General features: G+C 40.9%; 1 protein-coding gene and 1 pseudogene across 1 annotated transcript; both read right to left on the bottom strand.

The window, feature by feature from the left end:
• Nucleotides 1-6,411: 6,411 nt before the first annotated feature.
• On the bottom strand, nucleotides 6,412-9,889 carry LOC139942645 (uncharacterized). The gene is made up of 2 exons (XM_071939477.1): nucleotides 9,847-9,889; nucleotides 6,412-8,930 (listed from the first exon to the last, which is right to left on the bottom strand). The coding sequence occupies exons 1-2, from the start codon at nucleotides 9,887-9,889 to the stop codon at nucleotides 6,412-6,414; spliced, it is 2,562 nt and encodes an 853-aa protein (XP_071795578.1).
• A 501-nt stretch (nucleotides 9,890-10,390) lies between these two features.
• Nucleotides 10,391-16,426, bottom strand: LOC139942644 (uncharacterized; annotated as a pseudogene).
• Nucleotides 16,427-19,107: the final 2,681 nt, after the last annotated feature.

Below are 19,107 nucleotides of genomic sequence, written 5' to 3'. Positions count from 1 at the left end.
GTCAGTAAAAAGAATAACACGTTCTACAATCCCAGCCATATCTCGGTGGGCCCCTGCCCCCTTTCGATGTTGGTTCCAATTGCTGATTATGTTCCGAGTTGTAAATGGGCAGCTGCAAATTTAGTTTTCTAGTGACATGCGTTACTTTAGATTTAGTGGCATTAAAAGTCATTCCATTGTTGGTACACCAGTTGCATAGGTTGTCTAGATCCTCTTGCAAAACAGTTACATCATTAATAGATTTGATTGATCGATAGATTAATATGTCATCAGCAAATAATACACAACTAGAATTTAATCCAAATGTAATTTCACTAATAAACAGGTTAAAGAGCAAGGGGCCGATAACACTATTTCGAAGTAACAAAGCAGCAATCTATCAATTCTATTTAAAAGAATGGCCATGGAATGAGTACGGTTGTTTCTGAGGTTTCATTTTTAATCGGGACACCAACACTGAGGAATTTAACACAATTTTGCATTTAAACGTCAGTGCCATGCATTCTTACGGTTAGAACATGTCATTTTTAGTTACCTTACAAATAGTAAAATTATATACACACATAGTTTCATGGATTTTTTTTTCTTTTGGGAATAATTGTTTTCTGAAAAGGAATTGTGCGCTGAATCACCAAAAGTGTCATTAATTGGAAAGACAGATACATTCTGAAGATGAACTTCAGAAGTGCTCTGTTTTTGACGATTTTTGTTCCTTGTTTGCTGCAACAGGTTGAAGTGATTATTTCCCAGCGCATCCATTTAACTTGGCGGCTTGGCTGAGAAAGAAATGGGGCTACCTTTGTGTCTATCAGGTTAATAATGCCACATCTGTTACACTCACGTTGTTATGCATGATGGGTTGTGGAATTCCAAATCTTCTGGTTTGGGGCACATGGAGCAAGTAGATAGATGTTATACATTTTTATACATTCCAGGGTGCTGCCCATTCATGCTGTCGTTTTTAAGTTGATTATTCTCCCAGTGTTCGCAAAGGCACCCAATGTACTTGGCTTTAGCCTTCGTCCTTACATTAGTGGGATGCTGCTCGTAAACACTGCGGCAGATACTTGATGGTCTTGGTTGAGCTCGTATTTTGTGTAAGTTTTGGATAGTATTTTCCATTATGTGGCGTGGTTTTCACAATTTGTTACTGACAAGCTTTTTGTCTGGAAGTTTGAAGGAGTTTTCTTTTGAAGAATTTGTGGATCAAACTCACGTTTGCAGAGGATGTTTTTTTCCGGCCAGCCTGTTGCTTCTTTGTATTTTGTAGTAGTTTCCGGCTGACATTGAACCCTCTACTGGCAGCACGCTGCTGATTCCATTTTTTTCAGTTCTGATAGAGATGTTGCCAGACTTTTTTTTCTTGCAGCGTGTCTTGGAGCTTTCAGGCTTGTGGCCACTACTTCCATGACGCCATCAGCTGAGCTCGAAGCTCTGCTGCTGATGAAATCCTCTTGATGTTGTCAGCATCACACCTGCATTTTTCAGTACTGCCGCCACCTTGGTGACGCTTTACTGATCAGTTGAACCGTTGTGCAAACAAAATGTGACCTCCTCTCCGGCATGGCTACTTTGGCATATTGTAAACTCGTTCTTCTTGCACTACTGAATCGCAAAACTGATTTTCATGTAGAGATCGGTCAGAGACATTTAGAAGGATGTTTTGTATTCAACTTTAAAGGAACACGTTACCTTGGATCGGTCGAGTTGGTCTTTGAAAAGCGTTTGTAACCGTTTTTTTATAAAATGCATATGGGTAGAAAGATGTTGTAAAAGTAGAAAACAATGATCCACACAAACATGCCTCGAAATTGCGTGGTTTTCCTCTTACCTCGTCGACTAACACGTCGGCCATTTATGGGGGTCAAAATTTTGACTCCCATAAATGGCCGACCATGTTAGTTCGCACAGTAGAAGGAAAACCACGCAATTTCGAGGCAAACTTGTGTGGATCATTGTATTCTACTTTTAAAACATCTTTCCAACCATATGCATTTTATAAAAAACGGTTACAAACGCTTTTGCTTTGACCAACTCGTCCGATCCAAGGCAACGTGTTCCTTTAAGGGAAGAGATTATTAAAGGAACACATTGCCTTGGAACGGTCGAGTTGGTCTTTGAAAAGCGTTTGTAACCGTTTTTTATAAAATGCATATGGGTAGAAAGATGTTGTAAAAGTAGAATACAATGATCCACACAAACATGCCTCGAAATGCGTGGTTTTCCTTTTACCTCGTCGACTAACACGTCGGCCATTTATGGGGGTCAAAATTTTGACTCCCATAAATGGCCGACCATGTTAGTTCGCACAGTAGAAGGAAAACCACGCAATTTCGAGGCAAACTTGTGTGGATCATTGTATTCTACTTTTAAAACATCTTTCCAACCATATGCATTATATAAAAAACGGTTACAAACGCTTTTGTTTTGACCAACTCGTCCGATCCAAGGCAACGTGTTCCTTGAATTACTGTTCTTATAATGGAACGCAAAATCTTGCAATTTCTACTATATAAGATGTTTGTATTTTCACCGCCACTGTAAAAATGAAAGCCCAACCTGCGCCAAATCAACTGCGAATCACCGCCCAGCTTCGCCCCCATTTACATGCAAATCACATGTACTTCAATATTTAGTGGAAATATATCGTGGAAAATAAACTATTTTAACTTATTACCAGTCTATTATTTCAAAAAAAGCTCATGCCTGAAATAAATATTGCTGTGTAGAAATTATTTGTTAAACAAAAAGTTGATAATTATTGTGATAAAACTCATAAATGTCGCATTTTCATTTCTTCTTAAACTTAATGGATGTTAAATTTGCATCAGGGATAAACTTAGTTTAAAACGTCCCAAATGTTGGTTGGTCTTGATAAACGGAATTTCGTGAGCGGCATCAATGTCGCGACTCACTGATTTTTTTCAATATAAAGACTGCTATTGTTACCCTCGATTATTTGTCAAATGTAGATGGCTGCATCCGGGAACTTTTCATCTCGACGCTCGATCCGCTAGGTACCCGTAGTCTCGGTTCAAGACTCTCCTGGATTTGTCACAAGAGGGCGTGCTATCACCCCATAGCGCTATCAACCACGAACCGCTATCACCGGAGAACTGGTATCACAGGAGAGTCTTGGCACTTTCGTTAAAACTCCCCCCAAAATCGGGGTGAAACATAATGCGCATGCGTGGGTTTCCCGCAGAGCCCACCCCTTCATAAAACCTGCGCACGCGCGCTAGCAGCAAAGCTGTACAGCATAGTAGACTGGTGGAAAGTTTTTACACGATGGAATGGCTAGAACTTTTCTGCAGCAGCAGCAGCAGCAAAAGCAGCATCATGCAGGAGAGCATTTGCCCACCCTTTTGAATTCATGGAGGCTGGACGGCTGCCTCCCCGTTGGTGTCTTGTCTGCAATAAAGAACTAGCTAGTGACTTATAAACAAATATTTTTTCTATTAAAGACACAAGTGTTAAAGTAACACGTGACCCTAGTTTTTTACCTTTTTTATACAGCATTTTAGGAGACATTTCCACCACAGCCTCGGAGTATATTTGCGAACAGTGTGATACGAAAATAAATAAAGTTAGGGCAAGTCATACTATTCAGGCCCAAGCACGAGAGCAGTATTTTACGACAAAGGCTCTACACCATGACCGCCACCATCAATCGCCAGTGAAGGAGGCATCCACACCAAAATTGGGGCAATGTATGACCAAGATTTAGAGGGAAGCTGTTCATCACCTGGGACACCCTCAATCGGAAAAGTAAGTGACTTCTAAAGTTCTAGTACAATTGTCAGACTGTCACAAATGACATAGGTTTATGAGACCTTGCTTGCAAAGCCAAAGATTGATAATCATCTAAAGTTAGGCCTAGGTTTGTTGACTGGGGCATGTAGGGGCACATAGTTAAACTAGCTTTGTGGTTTTCCCCACATGCATGAGTTACTACACAACTGGAGCAGTGGAGCCTAGGACTGGGCGAGGGGGTCTGAGGAATTAGATTTTCTAGGGTAAGCTTTAGTTTACTTTAGGCTATCAATCATGATGTCAACGTCATCTAAAAATGCAATGCCTAGCCTGCATACATGCATGAAATGAATGATGCTGAACAAAAATAGTATTTAAAATATTTAGGCCTAGGCCCTTCACATCTAAACTAAACAAACAAATTTGTAAATAAACCTATAGACCCACTAACTGGGGCGGTGTATTCCTTTTTTGCAATATTTACATTATGTGCAAATTTCGACAGTATGGCAGAAAATTTCAAAATTTCGAAAAAGGACAACAGCATGTACACCCCCAGTTCTACTCTTAATCGTAAACTACAATTTTAATTTGTTTAATTTAATTAGGTTGTTCCTTTTTTACTTGCTAAAAAGTATTTAACCCATCGCACGCTACGAGGCTGTACACACAGTATTCCCCTGGTGCTGAATTTCCTGTGTCGCGCTACTTACATGCACATACATTTTTCCTCAAGACCATTACTCTGTGAAGAAAGTGTCTTGGGCTAAATTGCAAAATGAGTTTTATACTCAGTATTTTACTCCCCATCTAATGCAGTCAACATTATGTTTTTTGGATAAAGAATGATCGAGATACGCTTCTTTCATTACCACTATTCTACCACCGGCCGCCAAGCCTAGTTGCTGTCGATTTTTATCGGGGCCATCGTCCGATCCAGACCCATCGCAGCTGACAGCCGACCCATTGCTGTGTTCATGTACATCGTTATCGTTGACACATACACAGTACACGTACACAGTACACATACACTATTTTTAACACATCAGAATCTCTCGAAAAAAGCTCTTCAAAGTCTGATTCTCCGGAGTCTGAGTCCTGAAATATTTCCAGAAATGCCGCATAGACATCCATTGTGTCCGCATTTTGTCTTAGTGTACAGCTTTTTGATCGGAAATTGTGAGAAAATTTGGGACAAAACATAGTGTTTTTTCAGATGAAATATCGTTGCATATATGTACAGTTGGGGGTCTTGTCAAAACTCATCCTGGACAGACCACAGGACGAGGCTCGTCCGATGTCACATTTTTGTCGGACGGGCCACAGGATGGGAGTTCATATGGAACAAGGTTCCACACGATGAAATGTGTAATCCCGTCCAATACACAGCACTCTGCGGTTTCACTGGCTCATTAAACACTAGATAAACAAACCTGGAGTTTGTGGTTTGGGGCAAGTCTGGACTGACTGTTTGGAGGTCACTGTAGGAAAGATTATACTAGCATAGCTCATGTAAACCGTTGACAGTGTTTTATTCTCCATTCCTAATTGAACAGGTTTATAAAAATTAAACTAATGAAAAATATAAATATCAAAAGAAAACTTTTTGCAATATTGGTGAAATTACCCACCATCTTGAAACAAAAAACACGGGTGCTAGTCATGACCACCCGTTCATACACAGGAAATTCCCTTCAAAGATTTGTACCCTTCAAAATGGACCATAACACTCCAAACTTGTTGGATCGTTGGGTGATGTTTCCAAGGTTGTTTACTGTCTAAGTTACTTTCAGGATAATTTATATTCAATCACGACACATCAAAAGGGGTACATCATTGTAAAGGTGCTGTTGTATAACATTAGATTTCTCAAATAATTAGATTTTAATCTAAAGATTTTAAAAGGGGTTGTCCCACTAGATAATTAAATAAGCTTTTATTGACGCTGAAGAACAACATAGACAACAAAGACAATTGCAATTTTGTCCGCAGACTGAAATAAAACGTTGAAACCCATCCCGTTAAAAAGTTACAAATTGAAATGCACAGAGAGCTTAAGATATGACCAATTTGTCTGTAGTTAAATACTCAAGGTCACTGAAGCCCAGTGTGAAACCGCAAACTGGCCCTCGGAGACCCCCTGCTTGTTTTCCATTAGATAGCAATCTAACCACTGCGGTTTGTAAACAAATGATCCTTGGTGAAGGCCAGTCATGGGACAGAAACCTGGTCCTGGACGGGTGCCCGTCCGTTGGCTGTCCAGGAGGTGTTTTGACAAGGTCCCTTAGACAGACCTGCCAACCTTGTAATATTTTTTGAGTACCACATTAGCGCAGCAGCAAAACCAGAAGCCCAGGGCATGGCGGCATAACCCAGAAGCCTAACTACATGTACTGTTTTGGCACAATGCTTACAGTCAGTCAGAAAAAAACTATTATATGGACCACTTAATTTTAGATGAACTATTTATTTAATGTAATTAAACCATCTTCACACAAAACACATGTACAGACTACTTCAGAAAAAGAAATGTTTGTATCACGTTAAGTGAACATGGTAAAGAAATACATGTGCAGGTTCTGACTTAATATTGAAAAGTCCACATACAACTTTACATTCAGCTGTCATGCTCTCACCCAGTAATGACACTTGTTTCACCTACAACGTGCGATCAGCTGTTTTAGCCGCTGCATTTGACAGTTTGGCCTCATAACTTGAAGACTTGGCTCTTCTGAGTAAGGTGTCACTGTAGTCTTCCATATGACACACACTATTCTTGGCAGCCATCATAACCTTTCTGGTGACTAAAGAGCTTAGCATGTCAGTGCTTAAGCTGGCACGATATTTTGTTTTGTTCTTAGTTACCAAGCTGAACACCCTCTCACAGTCTGCATTACTGTGGAAAATTAACAGAATCCCCAGCATGACAGTAGAGAGTCCATGGAAGAGTTTCCTTCCTGCTGAGGCCAGTTGTCCAATTTCTGTCCAAGCTTCATCAGCTCTCCTCTTCAGGATACTATCTTCTATGCTAGTTACTTGAAATAGCCTGAACTCATCTTCTACATCATCAATGGTAAACTCCTTGGGCAAAATACAAGGGAATCTGTGTATGAAGTATCTCAAAGAAAAGAACTTGGCTGTCTGCCTTCTGTTAATGTCAGCCACTTCTGCATGTATAAGCAGTTCATCTCCATAGGGGAACTTGGACACCATGTAGTCTGCTGCAGCTTTGAAATAGTTTCTTACATCCCTGAAGAACTTTTTCAGCTGTAGGTTGTTCTGACTTTCAATAAATGTAAGTGTCTCACTGCCAATGGATAGCTCCTCATCAGCCAGCTGATACTTTTCTTCACTATACAGAGTAGGCTTACGTCCTTTCCTTATCTCTTCCATCATCACAACAACATATTCAGCCTTGCACAAGGCAAGCAAAATCTTTTGCAATTGTAGCACTAGAGTTTGAAGCAATGTATGTATGCAAGGTTCCTCCTTCTGCAAACTCTGGTTGGCTATGTCAAAAAGGGGAACTGCCCGTTTCAAGAAAAGTGCATAAACCTTTGACAGTGGTTCACTGAGGAACTTAAAAACTTTCTCTGGCTTTGTCATCTCTTTTTGTTCCACTTTCTTCTGCTTTTTATCTTGAGATAGTTTCTTCTGTTTACCTAACTCTGTTTGCCGGAAGAGATAAGCATTCAAGTCAAACTCACATGGGTTGGATGATGAGGAACTTGCTTTGGCTTGCTTTGACTGTTCAATTGGCTTAGTCAATGAGGATCCTGTCACAGCGGGATCAGCTAATGATTTGTCCTGTGAGATGGAAACAGCTGAGGGCTTGGTTTTCTGCTTGTGAGTAGTCATAGTGGAACAGGCCTCTAGAGTAGAACCAGCAGTGGGTTTGGCTTTTAGTGTAGAAGAACCTGCTGTGGGTTTGGCTGTTAGTGTAGAACCTGGAGAGATGGACTTTGCTTTCAGGGTAGAACCAGAGGTGGACTTTGCTTTCAGGGTAGAACCAGAGGTGGACTTTGCTTTCAGGGTAGAACCAGAGGTGGACTTTGCTTTCAGGGTAGAACCAGAGGTGGACTTTGCTTTCAGGGTAGAACCAGAGGTGGACTTTGCTTTCAGGGTAGAACCAGAGGTGGACTTTGCTTTCAGGGTAGAACCAGAGGTGGACTTTGCTTTCAGGGTAGAACCAGAGGTGGACTTTGCTTTCAGCGTAGAACCAGGGGTGGACTTTGCTTTCAGCGTAGAACCAGGGGTGGACTTGCTTTTTGGTACGGATTTCTTCCCTGCTGCCTCACCAGCAAAGTACAGAGTCAGTGGTTCCCATTGCTGGAGCAGGCGATTAACAACTTGACCAACACAGAGCCATCGTGTTGAGACCAACTTCAGAAACTTTCTGACATCAACATCACACATAATTTGATTATCTCGCAGCATAGCCTTTCTTTTACTACTTTTGTCAAGGTAGTAATATATTGTTATGACTATGTCCTCTATGTTAACATGTAGCTGCTTGGCTGCTGTCTCTGCGGCTATGTGCATGAGGTGGCAAGCACATCCGACTAAATAAATGTGAGGATTCTTTGCCTTAATGAAAGCTGCTACTCCTTTGCCTAATCCCTGCATTACTCTAGCATTGTCAGCTGCAAAGCTGACACAATTTGACCATGGTATTCCTCTTTTGTCAAGCTCATTAGCAAGAAGATCATAGATTCCTCGACCAGTGGAGTCTCTACTTTCAATAAGTTTCAGCAGTAACACCATTATTTGTCCGACACTGTTATCATAGAGGCGAACAACAACTGGATAGAGCTTAACATCAGCCATATCAGTGCTTCCATCTGTAGCCATGCTGTATGGAAATTGTTTCATAGCATTAGTGATGCTCTGTTCATCCTGAATGGCAAGAGTTTTCACTATGTTTGCAGTTTTGGTTCTGGCACAGCTGTAATTTTTAGCAATCGTGCTATCGGGGAACATTTTCCTGAATAGGGGTGCTGCATGATCGGTTACAGCTAATGGCAAGTTGTGCTCAATGATGAAAGATGTGAAAAGTGCCTCTGCTCGGATTGGCCGCAAATCTTGACTTTGGATAAACAGTGTGTTGATCTTCGGGGTGGATGATAAGGCCTTTTCTGATTTTTTGTGCTTTGCTCCCTCAACGTGGCGTTTACAGTCTGAAAATAAAAAAAATAAAAATAACCAGTTGACTGTTGGCACTTTATGTTCCAAATGCCTAGATCATAGATGCTAAACTCAAAGGGGTGGTAAATTGAAAACCTTTTTTTTTATAATAATATCACTCACAAAAATTGGCCAGGGGTTTCCCTACGGGCGGTGAGCCCATTTTGACAGGTTGCTTTTCCAAGAACTTATATAAATTTCAATGAAAAGCACTGTTTAACAATGTTCCTAAATGGACAAACGAAAGCCTACCGCAGCAAGAGGCCAAAAATTGATTTTTTTTTTTTTTTTTTTTTTTTTAATATCACAAAAAAATTGGCCAGGGGTTTCCCTATAAGGGCAGTGAGCCCATTTTGACAGATTTTAACATATATTAATTTCAATGAAAAGCAGTGTTGAACAATGTTCATAAATTATAAAGTAACTTACTCTACATGCAAATAACTTGACAACAATAATAAATCGAAACTGATCGAAAGGTGTCCATCTTTGTGGGTGCCCAGTAAACGGACAAACAAAAGCCTACCGTAGCGTAGAACCTTCCAGTTCCACTTCAATTCATAATTTAATTCCCTTTGTTTATAAACCACGATCGCAGGCCATAAGTTCCCATTATTCTTCCCTTATAAAAGTAAAACTAACAAAAACTATGTATTCATTGACAAGGCTGGGGAATTATCCACCTTTTTCGGGAGTTGGGAAAAATCGTGATGCTTTCATTACGTAAAATAAAATGCTTACCTGCCGCTCCTTGATGACTAATGTCAAAGTGTGAACTGCACACTGTGCAAAACGCACTGTTTTCTCGGTTCCCGTCGGGCTTCAGGCATGGCCATCTCGTTTTATATTGTGGCAGAAACCTCTGCGGGGCATGTGTTCGCTTTTTCTTTTTTTCAGGTGGATACGTACTTTCGGAATTTTCCTCATCACTGACACTTCGATCGGCGTCCATGTTGAAAAGATTAGTGAAAACAAACGGCGATGCCACACACGTGCGTTGTGTGCACGTACATCCATGCATAAAGCTGTACATGTACTGAACCAGATTAACCGAAACTGTATTGCGCCATTCTCACCCCCTCTGTTACGCATTGGTTTATTAGTTTTCCAGCGGGAGTAAGAATTTAAAATATAATTCTAAACACAACCTCTTTTTTATCGAAGCGCATAATGATCACTCAGATGCAGGATGTCTTTGTTCTGTTGTTTTCGTACTTGGGGTCGAGCGAATAATAGTTGAAGAAATTGAGAACAAAATTGTCCGTTCGTGCTGCAGTTTTAAATCACCGCGATATAGATTTAGCTTTTTGCGTACGTTCTGCAGAATATCTCGTACCACCGTACTCAGAGGTGAAAATGCGTACATGGTACGCAAAATGCGTACAGGTTGGCAGGTCTGCTTAGATACATGCAGCTGGAGAAGGGTCAGGGGTCAATAGTTTCCCAGATTTTCTCATCTATTTACTTGCAGTACGGCTGGGAGACTGGAGTCGCCGACAGCGCGCAGGGAATAAACTAGTCTAGGTGCTAGCCCTTCTCTTGTTGATTTGTGGAAATTGTCCCCACGAGAGGCGTTCTCATATCCATTATCCGCTCTCACACACGAACCGCTCCAAGAGAAGGTCTTGGAGGGGGTACATACATAAAGGATTAAATCCACATACTGCTAAATCTCATTTAAAAAGTAAAACCTGTAAGTATAACCTAAGTATAAGTATTTACACCTGATGGTAATTATGGTAACAAATCATCCAACACTGACTTTTAAGAGTTGGTCCAATGGATTTTACTAGTTTACTAGTCTGGGGAAAATTACGTAACAGTTGGGAAGCACTGAGGAATATCTAGCAACGCTGGTTCAATTTTTTATTTCATTGGGAACTTTTTATTTCAGAGTTGGGCAAAACTAACCTGACTGTTGGGTACACTTGGTGACTAAAACAGTTGGTTGAAATTTAACTTATTGGAAATTAAATACAATTTTTTTGAATCTGCTTCTTTAACTCTCTGACTACAATATGACTGCCTAAGGATCAACTTGTAAGGTAGCCTTATATACTTGTAAATGGGTTTAGCAGACATTGCTGCAGTGACTTTCTAAACAATGAGAGTTTTTTTGTAAAGCAAAGCACTTTCTAAGCAAAATACATAAAAGAGTGGTCAGTTTTTTGACACTTGAATGAAAAATTAGACCAGTCAGATGAAACAGGGACTTACACTTTTACATTGTATTGTGTTTACTATTAAATGAAACCTTTAAAGCTGCTAACTTATACACATACCAGCACCCTCCCCCCCAACAAACTAAAAACCGCCACAAAAAACACTGTTTTTTCATTTTTCAAAACACAGTTTTATAAACTGATCCTCTCAAACTATGAGTACAATATTATGACTTGTATACTTTTAGATGGGTTCAGCATTACTGCAGTGACATTTAGCATACTTAGTGTGGTGGTTTCTCTCGGTTGCACACCTTGCTGGGTGACCATACAATTTTCAAAAAAAGTCCATACCCCTGGCACTGCACTTGATATTTGCAGTCCATCACATGGGGTCCGCCCGATAGTCCGAGGGTCCTTAGTCCGAAGGTGCAATAGTCCTAACATTCAAAAGTCGGAACGCGCAATTTTTCCATGGGGGTCATAAGTCAGAAAATGTAATAGGGTTCGTTAATTCAAACATTTGATGTGATAGTCCGCAGGCTCATTAGTCTGAAGGTTCAACGATCCGCAGGTTTACTGGTCCGAAGGTTCAGTAGCCCGAATTTAGAATAAGGTTAGTTGGTCCGAAGGTTCGAAACAAAAACAAGGTTCAACAGTCTGTAGGTACATTATTCCGAATCAACGATTAGGTTTGATAGTCCAAATCAACGATAAGGTTCGACAGTCAGAATCGATGATAAGGTTCGATAGTCCAAATTTAGAATAAGGTTCGATAGTCCGAATTTACAATACGGTTGGATAGTCCGAATTTACAATACGGTTCGATAGTCCGAATTTACAAAAAGGTGCGATAGTCCGAATCGAAATTAAGTTTCAATAGTCCGAATCGATAATAAGGTTCGTTAGTCCGAATTTACAATACGGTTCGATTTATCCGAATTTACAATAAGGTTCGATAGTCTGAATCAAAAATAAGTTTCAATAGTCCGAATCGATAATAAGGTTCGTTAGTCTGAATTAACAAAACAAGTTGTTGATGCCCCCTCCCCATTATATCGCGTGATGGGACGGCAACGGGAGTGTCCCCCCACTCAAATAAAACTAATAATATTAATTATTATAACCAGCAATGGGTTATTAGGGAGATATAACTGGCAATAGGTAATTAGGGAATAAAATAACAATAATAATATCCCGCGTACCCCCGCCCCCCGCCAGGCACAACACTATGGTTTTGTGTGCATTCCAGGCCACAGATTCAGCTGTGAATCTTCATATTGCCCTTGGTCGCTACAAAGACCAGGTTGATAGCGTCGCAAGAATGTCATGGAGGTAAATATTAACTCGGCTTGTCCAAAAGAAAATGTTTTTTTTTTAGTACTAACTAACTGATGGATGGTCCCAAAATGTAATCCCACTTTTTTTGATTTGCACAGGGGAAAGAAACTTGTGTTGTACCTTTTTGGTGACTACGAGTTCTTGTGTAGGATGGAGGGTATCCCTGGTGCAAGTGGTAAGTTGAATCACTGTGTATGACGGCATGCCTAGCTTGTTTGATTTACCCAATACAGAAAATTATAAAAATGTTGGGCCATTTAAAATTAAACAATTGTTTTGTCTATGCAGGTCGCCACCCTTGTGTTTGGTGTAACGTCACCACCACTGAAATGGCGAAAGAGAAGACAACCCGTTCACCTTGTGAAGGAAGAACATTGGAAAGTGTACATAGGGACATAAGCAGTTTTTGGCAGCTGGAGGCCACATAAAAAAGGCCAAACTCCACAACAACTCAATTGATCTACCAATGTTTTCAATCCCGATGTATGTATCTGTACGTATCAGTTCAATGAAATTAACAAGTTTTATGTAAATAGTAATAAACCATCTGCTTTCCCACTTCATGATATAAATAGTTAAATAATTTTGCTGTTCATAATTGTTTAAGAAGGTGTAATGTTCTTATGAAATAAACCAATAAAGATAACATAATATAAGTGAGGTTTTAAGCTGATAATTTGTTTGAGTAATTACCAATAGTGTTCACAAGAAGACTAGTCTTCACAGTTGGTGTTTCTCATCATGCATAACATTCCAAATCTGAGGTCTTGAAATCAAATAAATGGAAAATTACTTCTTTCTCAAAAACTACAATGTGCGTCCTTTCAGAGGGAGCCGTTTCCCACAATGTTTTATACTAACAACCTCTCCTCATTACTCGTAACCAAGAAAGGTTGTAAGGTGTGCTTACTATTTGTTTAACTGCAGCTGCAATCAAATCCAGACCACAGCACTTGGCTCTCCTGTGAGGGGGGCCTGAAGTTATGTTTACTGGAACTGCTTTTATTTTGAGCTGTTTATACGTCTCAAAGCGTGGTAAAACAGTACCAGCCATGTCCCCTCCGTTATCCTCATGAACAACGGACATCCTCTTCTCCTAATTAGTAACTGTGTCTTTGTCCAAAACCGACTGGAAGACCTGAAATGCTTGATCAGCTCCTTGTACGGGGCACTTGTGGCAGCCTCTGCTGTGCGTCATAGATGGCTTCAGCCTGTCATTGGAAAAGGCTCGTCTGTTTATTGGATGAATTACTGCCGACTTGAAACTGTTCACAATAGTTAGAGGCTTGTAGAACGCAGTAATGGTTTTGTTGTGCTTCTTTGGAAACTCCATTTGTTGATTGGTTTCCCTGGGTTCTCCTTATGTTTTTATTTTGCTTCTTCAACGCACCAAAAATACCAACATATAGTGGTTGCATAAGACGAGTAGCATTTGGAACAATTCGAAAGATTTCAATGTCATGAGCAACCACATAGTCAGATGCATCGACATCAATATGGCACACTGCACTGCCAATGAGGAGAATAACAGGTGGCTTAGGACTGGCACGTCTGTCAGAATGATCCAAGAATTTCAGGAAAGTATCACTATCCATTCATCCCTTCTTTGTGAAGTGGACGGCTGATCCTCTTGCCTGGTAGGAGTGCTCGTTCTGCACTGCCACAAAACATCACCTTCAGTCGCAGCTTGAGGATTCCCCAGAGATGTGGTAGTGAACTTGCGTATTCTGACTTGGTGGGTCCTATCACATGCCCCGATTTGCTCCCAATCTAAAATCCAGTTTCATCTGCACTCCATACTAGTTTGTCTAACAAATGCAGATCCGACACAAACTCATTGTAACTCTCAAACGATTCATTTACTTTGTCTTGTGTGACTCTCACTCTCTGATGATTCAAGAACTGAACACTTTCTCCTTTGCAAGACATCAGTGTTTCTCGCAATGAATGCATGGTACCAAGTATGGCTTGGTCTGCTGGTTTTGAAGTTTCTCTTCTCCTTTATTAGCAGTCCCTCGACAAAATTCAAGGAAGTCTCCTTGGGAAAATCCTATACCTCTGTCTACCAAGAGCGCGTTCTTCTTTAGCATTGAAATACAGCACTGGACCATTCCTGCTGTGTATATCTACCTCCTTGGAAACTTCTGTATAGAAACCCTTAAGGACATATTGCATTTCTAATTGTTTTCCAACTACCTGATGAACTGCTTCATTTATGCTAGATGCTCTATCAGAGAATCTGGCATTGAATCCCCATGAATACTTTTCCGCCATCTTCTCTTCTTCGGGGGCTGACTGGAGGTCATTGGTGTCTTATTTCTTTTCCCCATTATCTTCAGAATCAAAGAGTGAAATAAAATAGAGGAATCAATTACTTAATGCAAACAAAATTGCACTTTAAGATTCCTAACAAATTATAGTATTGTTGCTCATAGACAACAAAAGAATTCTCAATACTATTAACGCAGCGTCAGACATTTCATCTCATCGATAGAAGTATGAGGATGATATGACTCTATATGAATCAAATAAACTCCCGAGGAAGTCGTATCCAAGAACATGTCAGCTCCATTGAAGAATGGTCAATCGACAACCGCCTAAAACTGAACCAGATAAATGTGCAGTAATGAGAGTCGGCTTCAAAAAAAGCATACCACACACGAGCAAACTGATACTTTGCAAACCAGCCAATTGAAGAACAAACTTTATTGGAGACATCGGTATCGTGTGAATAAACATCTATATCTCGGATGTCTCCGTCACTCTTGGATGAATCAAGCACATGCATTGGGATCAATGTATCTGCCTCTTCGTAAGAGTGCTCACTAATATTGGCATCAAAGACATTTGATTTGTTGGAGTATGTCGAGGTTCCATATACGCAACTACACTCTTGCTACTATATGCATAGTCATGAAGTAGAGCTTTCCCTAAGTATTCTGTTAGTTTAGACTTTGTTTCATTGTGAGACAAGGGTTTTCATTGGTACTAGTTTGATATTGGTTGAGTCTCTGATGTCAAATTTGACCGAGTTGATGCCAGCAGATCTCTTGCCACGTGTCTGAGTTTTCGAGAGAGTTGTCAATATACCTGTCAAAGATAATGACTCTTTATCACAAGCAGATATGATCTTGCGGATGCTTCGAACAAAGGTATTCGCAAATTCAGAGCAGTATACCATCGACGGGCCTTTCTTAATGGATTGGACAACTAACTGCCATGGCATCTATACTGCACACTTTGTATCTGCTCTCCACTCTGATCAATGCATCGGGTGTTAAATTTGCATCAGATACACTTGCAGGTTCCATGGTGATGTTGCACTTCTGTCATTTGGGATGAGAAGAACACCATCTGAAGAGAAGAGTGACCTGGGGGTAACAGAAAACTCGAATCTTCCAACTGTCTAACACAAAGATATTTTGACAGTTTGTGTACCACTTGCAGCTCTTCTATTTGTCTCTGTATTCTTAATGCTTATGGTTTAGATCCACTCTGTGACGCAAGACTTACTAACTTCTTCAGCAACATGTCCCCAAACATACCAAATGTCTTTGGTCGCTCAAAGGGTCTGCAGCATTGCCATACAATTGACTATCCATACTGAATCACGTGGGGATTTCTCTTATTGGGTCTACTCCAGAAATGTCATCAATGAAGTGCATGAGGGTCGACTTTGCATTATTGTAGAGGCAGCCTCTATCAGTTGCTATAGGTAGCGGTACAGGCCCAAGACTGTATGACAGAACTTCCTTCATATCTGCATTCCTCACTTCACTTATGATGAGGAGACGAGCAAAAAGATCACGAGTAGCCTTTAAAGTAACTTGTTTACCTTTTACTGTTCTGGACACTTCCTTACCCTGATTGGTGAAGGTCAGCAACTTCATCTTCTTTAGAACACCAAAGAAGTCTGTCTTGTCACTCTGTAACCTTTCACTGCAGAATTTCATGCATGCATCATCGCCGGTCTGTCTAGCATTCATTAAATCATCTCTTACTCTGCTGGTCCTTCCGAGATCTGACTCCAGTATTTGCTTTGCCAGCCATTTCTTTGCACTTCTTCGTTATGCCTGACCTATGGTGCTGGGTAAGGTGCTAGCGTTGAACTGCCCCTTTCTTCCGTATAAATCCTGTCAGACCCCCCTTTGACTTGGAGTCTCTATTGCGCGTCTCTTCTATTAGTTGATCACAGGGAATTTGTGCAAAGCCGTAGTTGTCCTGCATTTGTACTGCAAAATCACCCATTGTCATTTCACAGAAGATCTGGAGGTGAGATGTTTCCAGTGCACACATTTCCAACCAATAAGCAGACCCGTACCTTGCATAGTTTACCCTGTAATAAGCGAAGAACCATGGCAGAAGACTTCTAATGCTGGATAGATGTAGCTCCCAATCACCTCTTGATGCTCGGACTACCATCAAAAGCTCTAAGACCTTTGAAATATACGACGTCCTGAAGGCAAAGGTGTTGCTTTCCTTACTAGCCTGGTCTAGTAGCCAAGATCTTCATTTCCATCTCTTCTTAAGACAGCATTGAAGTCATCACCAAGTGTCAAGTATAACTGCTGCATATCTTGAAGAAGACAGATTGTAGACTCCTTTTGTCCTTAATCGAGTGTGTCCAAGTATGCATCCCATCTCGATCGGTACATAGCTTCATACATAATGTTGTGTGCTCTCATCGACCTGTTGTAGTGGTGCCCACATCTAACCCCATTAGTTGCACCTTCAGAAATTAGGCCAGACTCAATCAGGATGTCCCTCAATCCAGCATCAGCAAACCACTTTCCCATACAACTGAGAAGGACATACATGTGTGAAACACACCTAACCTCAAAACTGTCCTCTTCATTAGACTTTCATCTGATGTGCTGGGCTTTGGCATATATGGCTTGGTCGAAAACAATCACGATGTCGTCTAACTGCAGTTTGTCAGCATACTGCAAACTTCTCTTGAGTATTGTGCAGATGGTATCGTAATCGGTTGGACTTGCATCAATGAGAGGAAGGTCTTTAACCAATGCCTTGGGTGGATGTGTAGATGAATTAAGTGTTGTATTAAACCCTGTCCATCCTGGAATTTTCAGTTCTTCGTTGTTGAGTCGCAGCATGAAATAGGTCATGTCAAGGCGACGTGCATCCTTCTGATCCTTGATGAAACGGCTTTCATTTCTTTTGATGTCCTTCCCAAATGGCTGAGGACCTTCACATTTCCCACCAAAGTATGAGACAATATCAGAGGGGGGGTGCTTCGATCCCTTGTTGTTGGTATTGAAGTGGGGTGAGATGAAGAATAGCGAGGATGAGAATCAAGAGATGCCTGGCTGAACGATGATTCCAGATGTACTATGGGTCGTTCCCTTCCCCGATAATGTCTCCTCGCCGAAATCAATATTGTCACATACCAGGGTGGTGAACGAGCCTATCCGGACATCTTCTGGAACAGGATTGTCTCCCAAACTCAACTGCTTCTTTGCTAAAGCGTTGTCATGCTCCAGTACAGATGTTGCTGGCGTGCAGTGTCCCATTCAACAGTCTGATTGGGCTGAACCGGTTAAATGTCTCACTGCCATTGACAATGCCATATGCTTGGGTGTGGCTGACTTGCCTCTGCTAGAAAGGTACATAGATATAGATAGCAACTTTTGGTGCTCCTGAGAATTAACGTTGACTTTGGAGTTGGATTGTGGCTCTTGAGAAAACCCTGTAGTCCATGGCAAAAAGTTGTATAGCTGATCTGGTACATACTGTTCAGCATTCTGCAAGGACAAATCATCTGAAGTTGACGGTCATGGTAGTGGCAACTTCTTGTATTGTGGAAAGCTCTCTGCTTCTACTCCTGCTTCACTGCTGTCAGTATCGGTATCGGTACATGACGTTTCTGAGTCAACGGCTGTCTCCACCAGTTCTTTTGCATAAAGTGATTGGCTATACACCAAGTCGCTGGTATTCTTATTATGTGATCTCTCAAATACGATTGTGGGAAATGTGTTGTTCAGACGTTTTTTGATATTGTGGGACTGGTAATTTGTACAGTTGACTTCCTCAACTTCTCGTTCACTCTTGATGAGTTTGCGCCGGAGTGATGTCAAAAACAGAATTTCATTATGTCGGTAATCCTCTTCTAAATAACCTCTACACAGAACTTTGTATATGCATCCTTAAATCCGTGTGATTCATCCCATGGACCAGATCTCCTGACGAACCGGGTGTATTCATTGTAGCACAGACTATAACAAACTTCTAAAGCTACAAGATCTTTATTTTCGATTTGCATCGATGACCTTTTGTCCTTTTGTCGTGCTGCTTGTATAAGTTGGCCCGCAGTGAAGGTTTAGTACTGGGAGTACTTTGTCGAGCAGAGTTTTCCTAGAATTCTTCTCTTCACCATCTGTCTTTCTTGTTGCAGATAATGCAAACTCTTGCAAGAACGTGGCGTTTTCCTGGGTTGCCAGGGAGGAAGTCTGATGAAGACCCGAGTTTTCTTCTCTGGGGTTCAGTGTTGTCTTTTCCTTGCTGGACATCATCTTGAAACAGAACCGGGTATCGTGATCAGAAATCGAGGTAAAACAAAAAAACTACGCATGCAAGAAAAGGGAATTTTTGTGAGCACTGTATACTCAGTAGCCTACTTACCGTGATCAGAAACCGAGGTGAAAAACAA

The sequence above is a fragment of the Asterias amurensis genome, chromosome 10 (assembly GCF_032118995.1).
Source record: "Asterias amurensis chromosome 10, ASM3211899v1".
In the NCBI taxonomy this organism is placed as follows: domain Eukaryota; kingdom Metazoa; phylum Echinodermata; class Asteroidea; order Forcipulatida; family Asteriidae; genus Asterias; species Asterias amurensis.
Note: the sequence above shows the minus strand (reverse complement) of the source record. Positions and strands in the feature narration are given on the sequence as shown.

Bases quoted from the DNA above. Each gene is read 5' to 3' on its own strand.
- LOC139942645 (XM_071939477.1), bottom strand. From the start codon at position 9,889: ATGGACGCCGATCGAAGTGTCAGTGATGAGGAAAATTCCGAAA. The intron at 8,931-9,846 runs GTACGTATCCAC...TTTTATTTTCAG, and splicing joins TGATGAGGAAAATTCCGAAA to ACTGTAAACGCCACGTTGAG.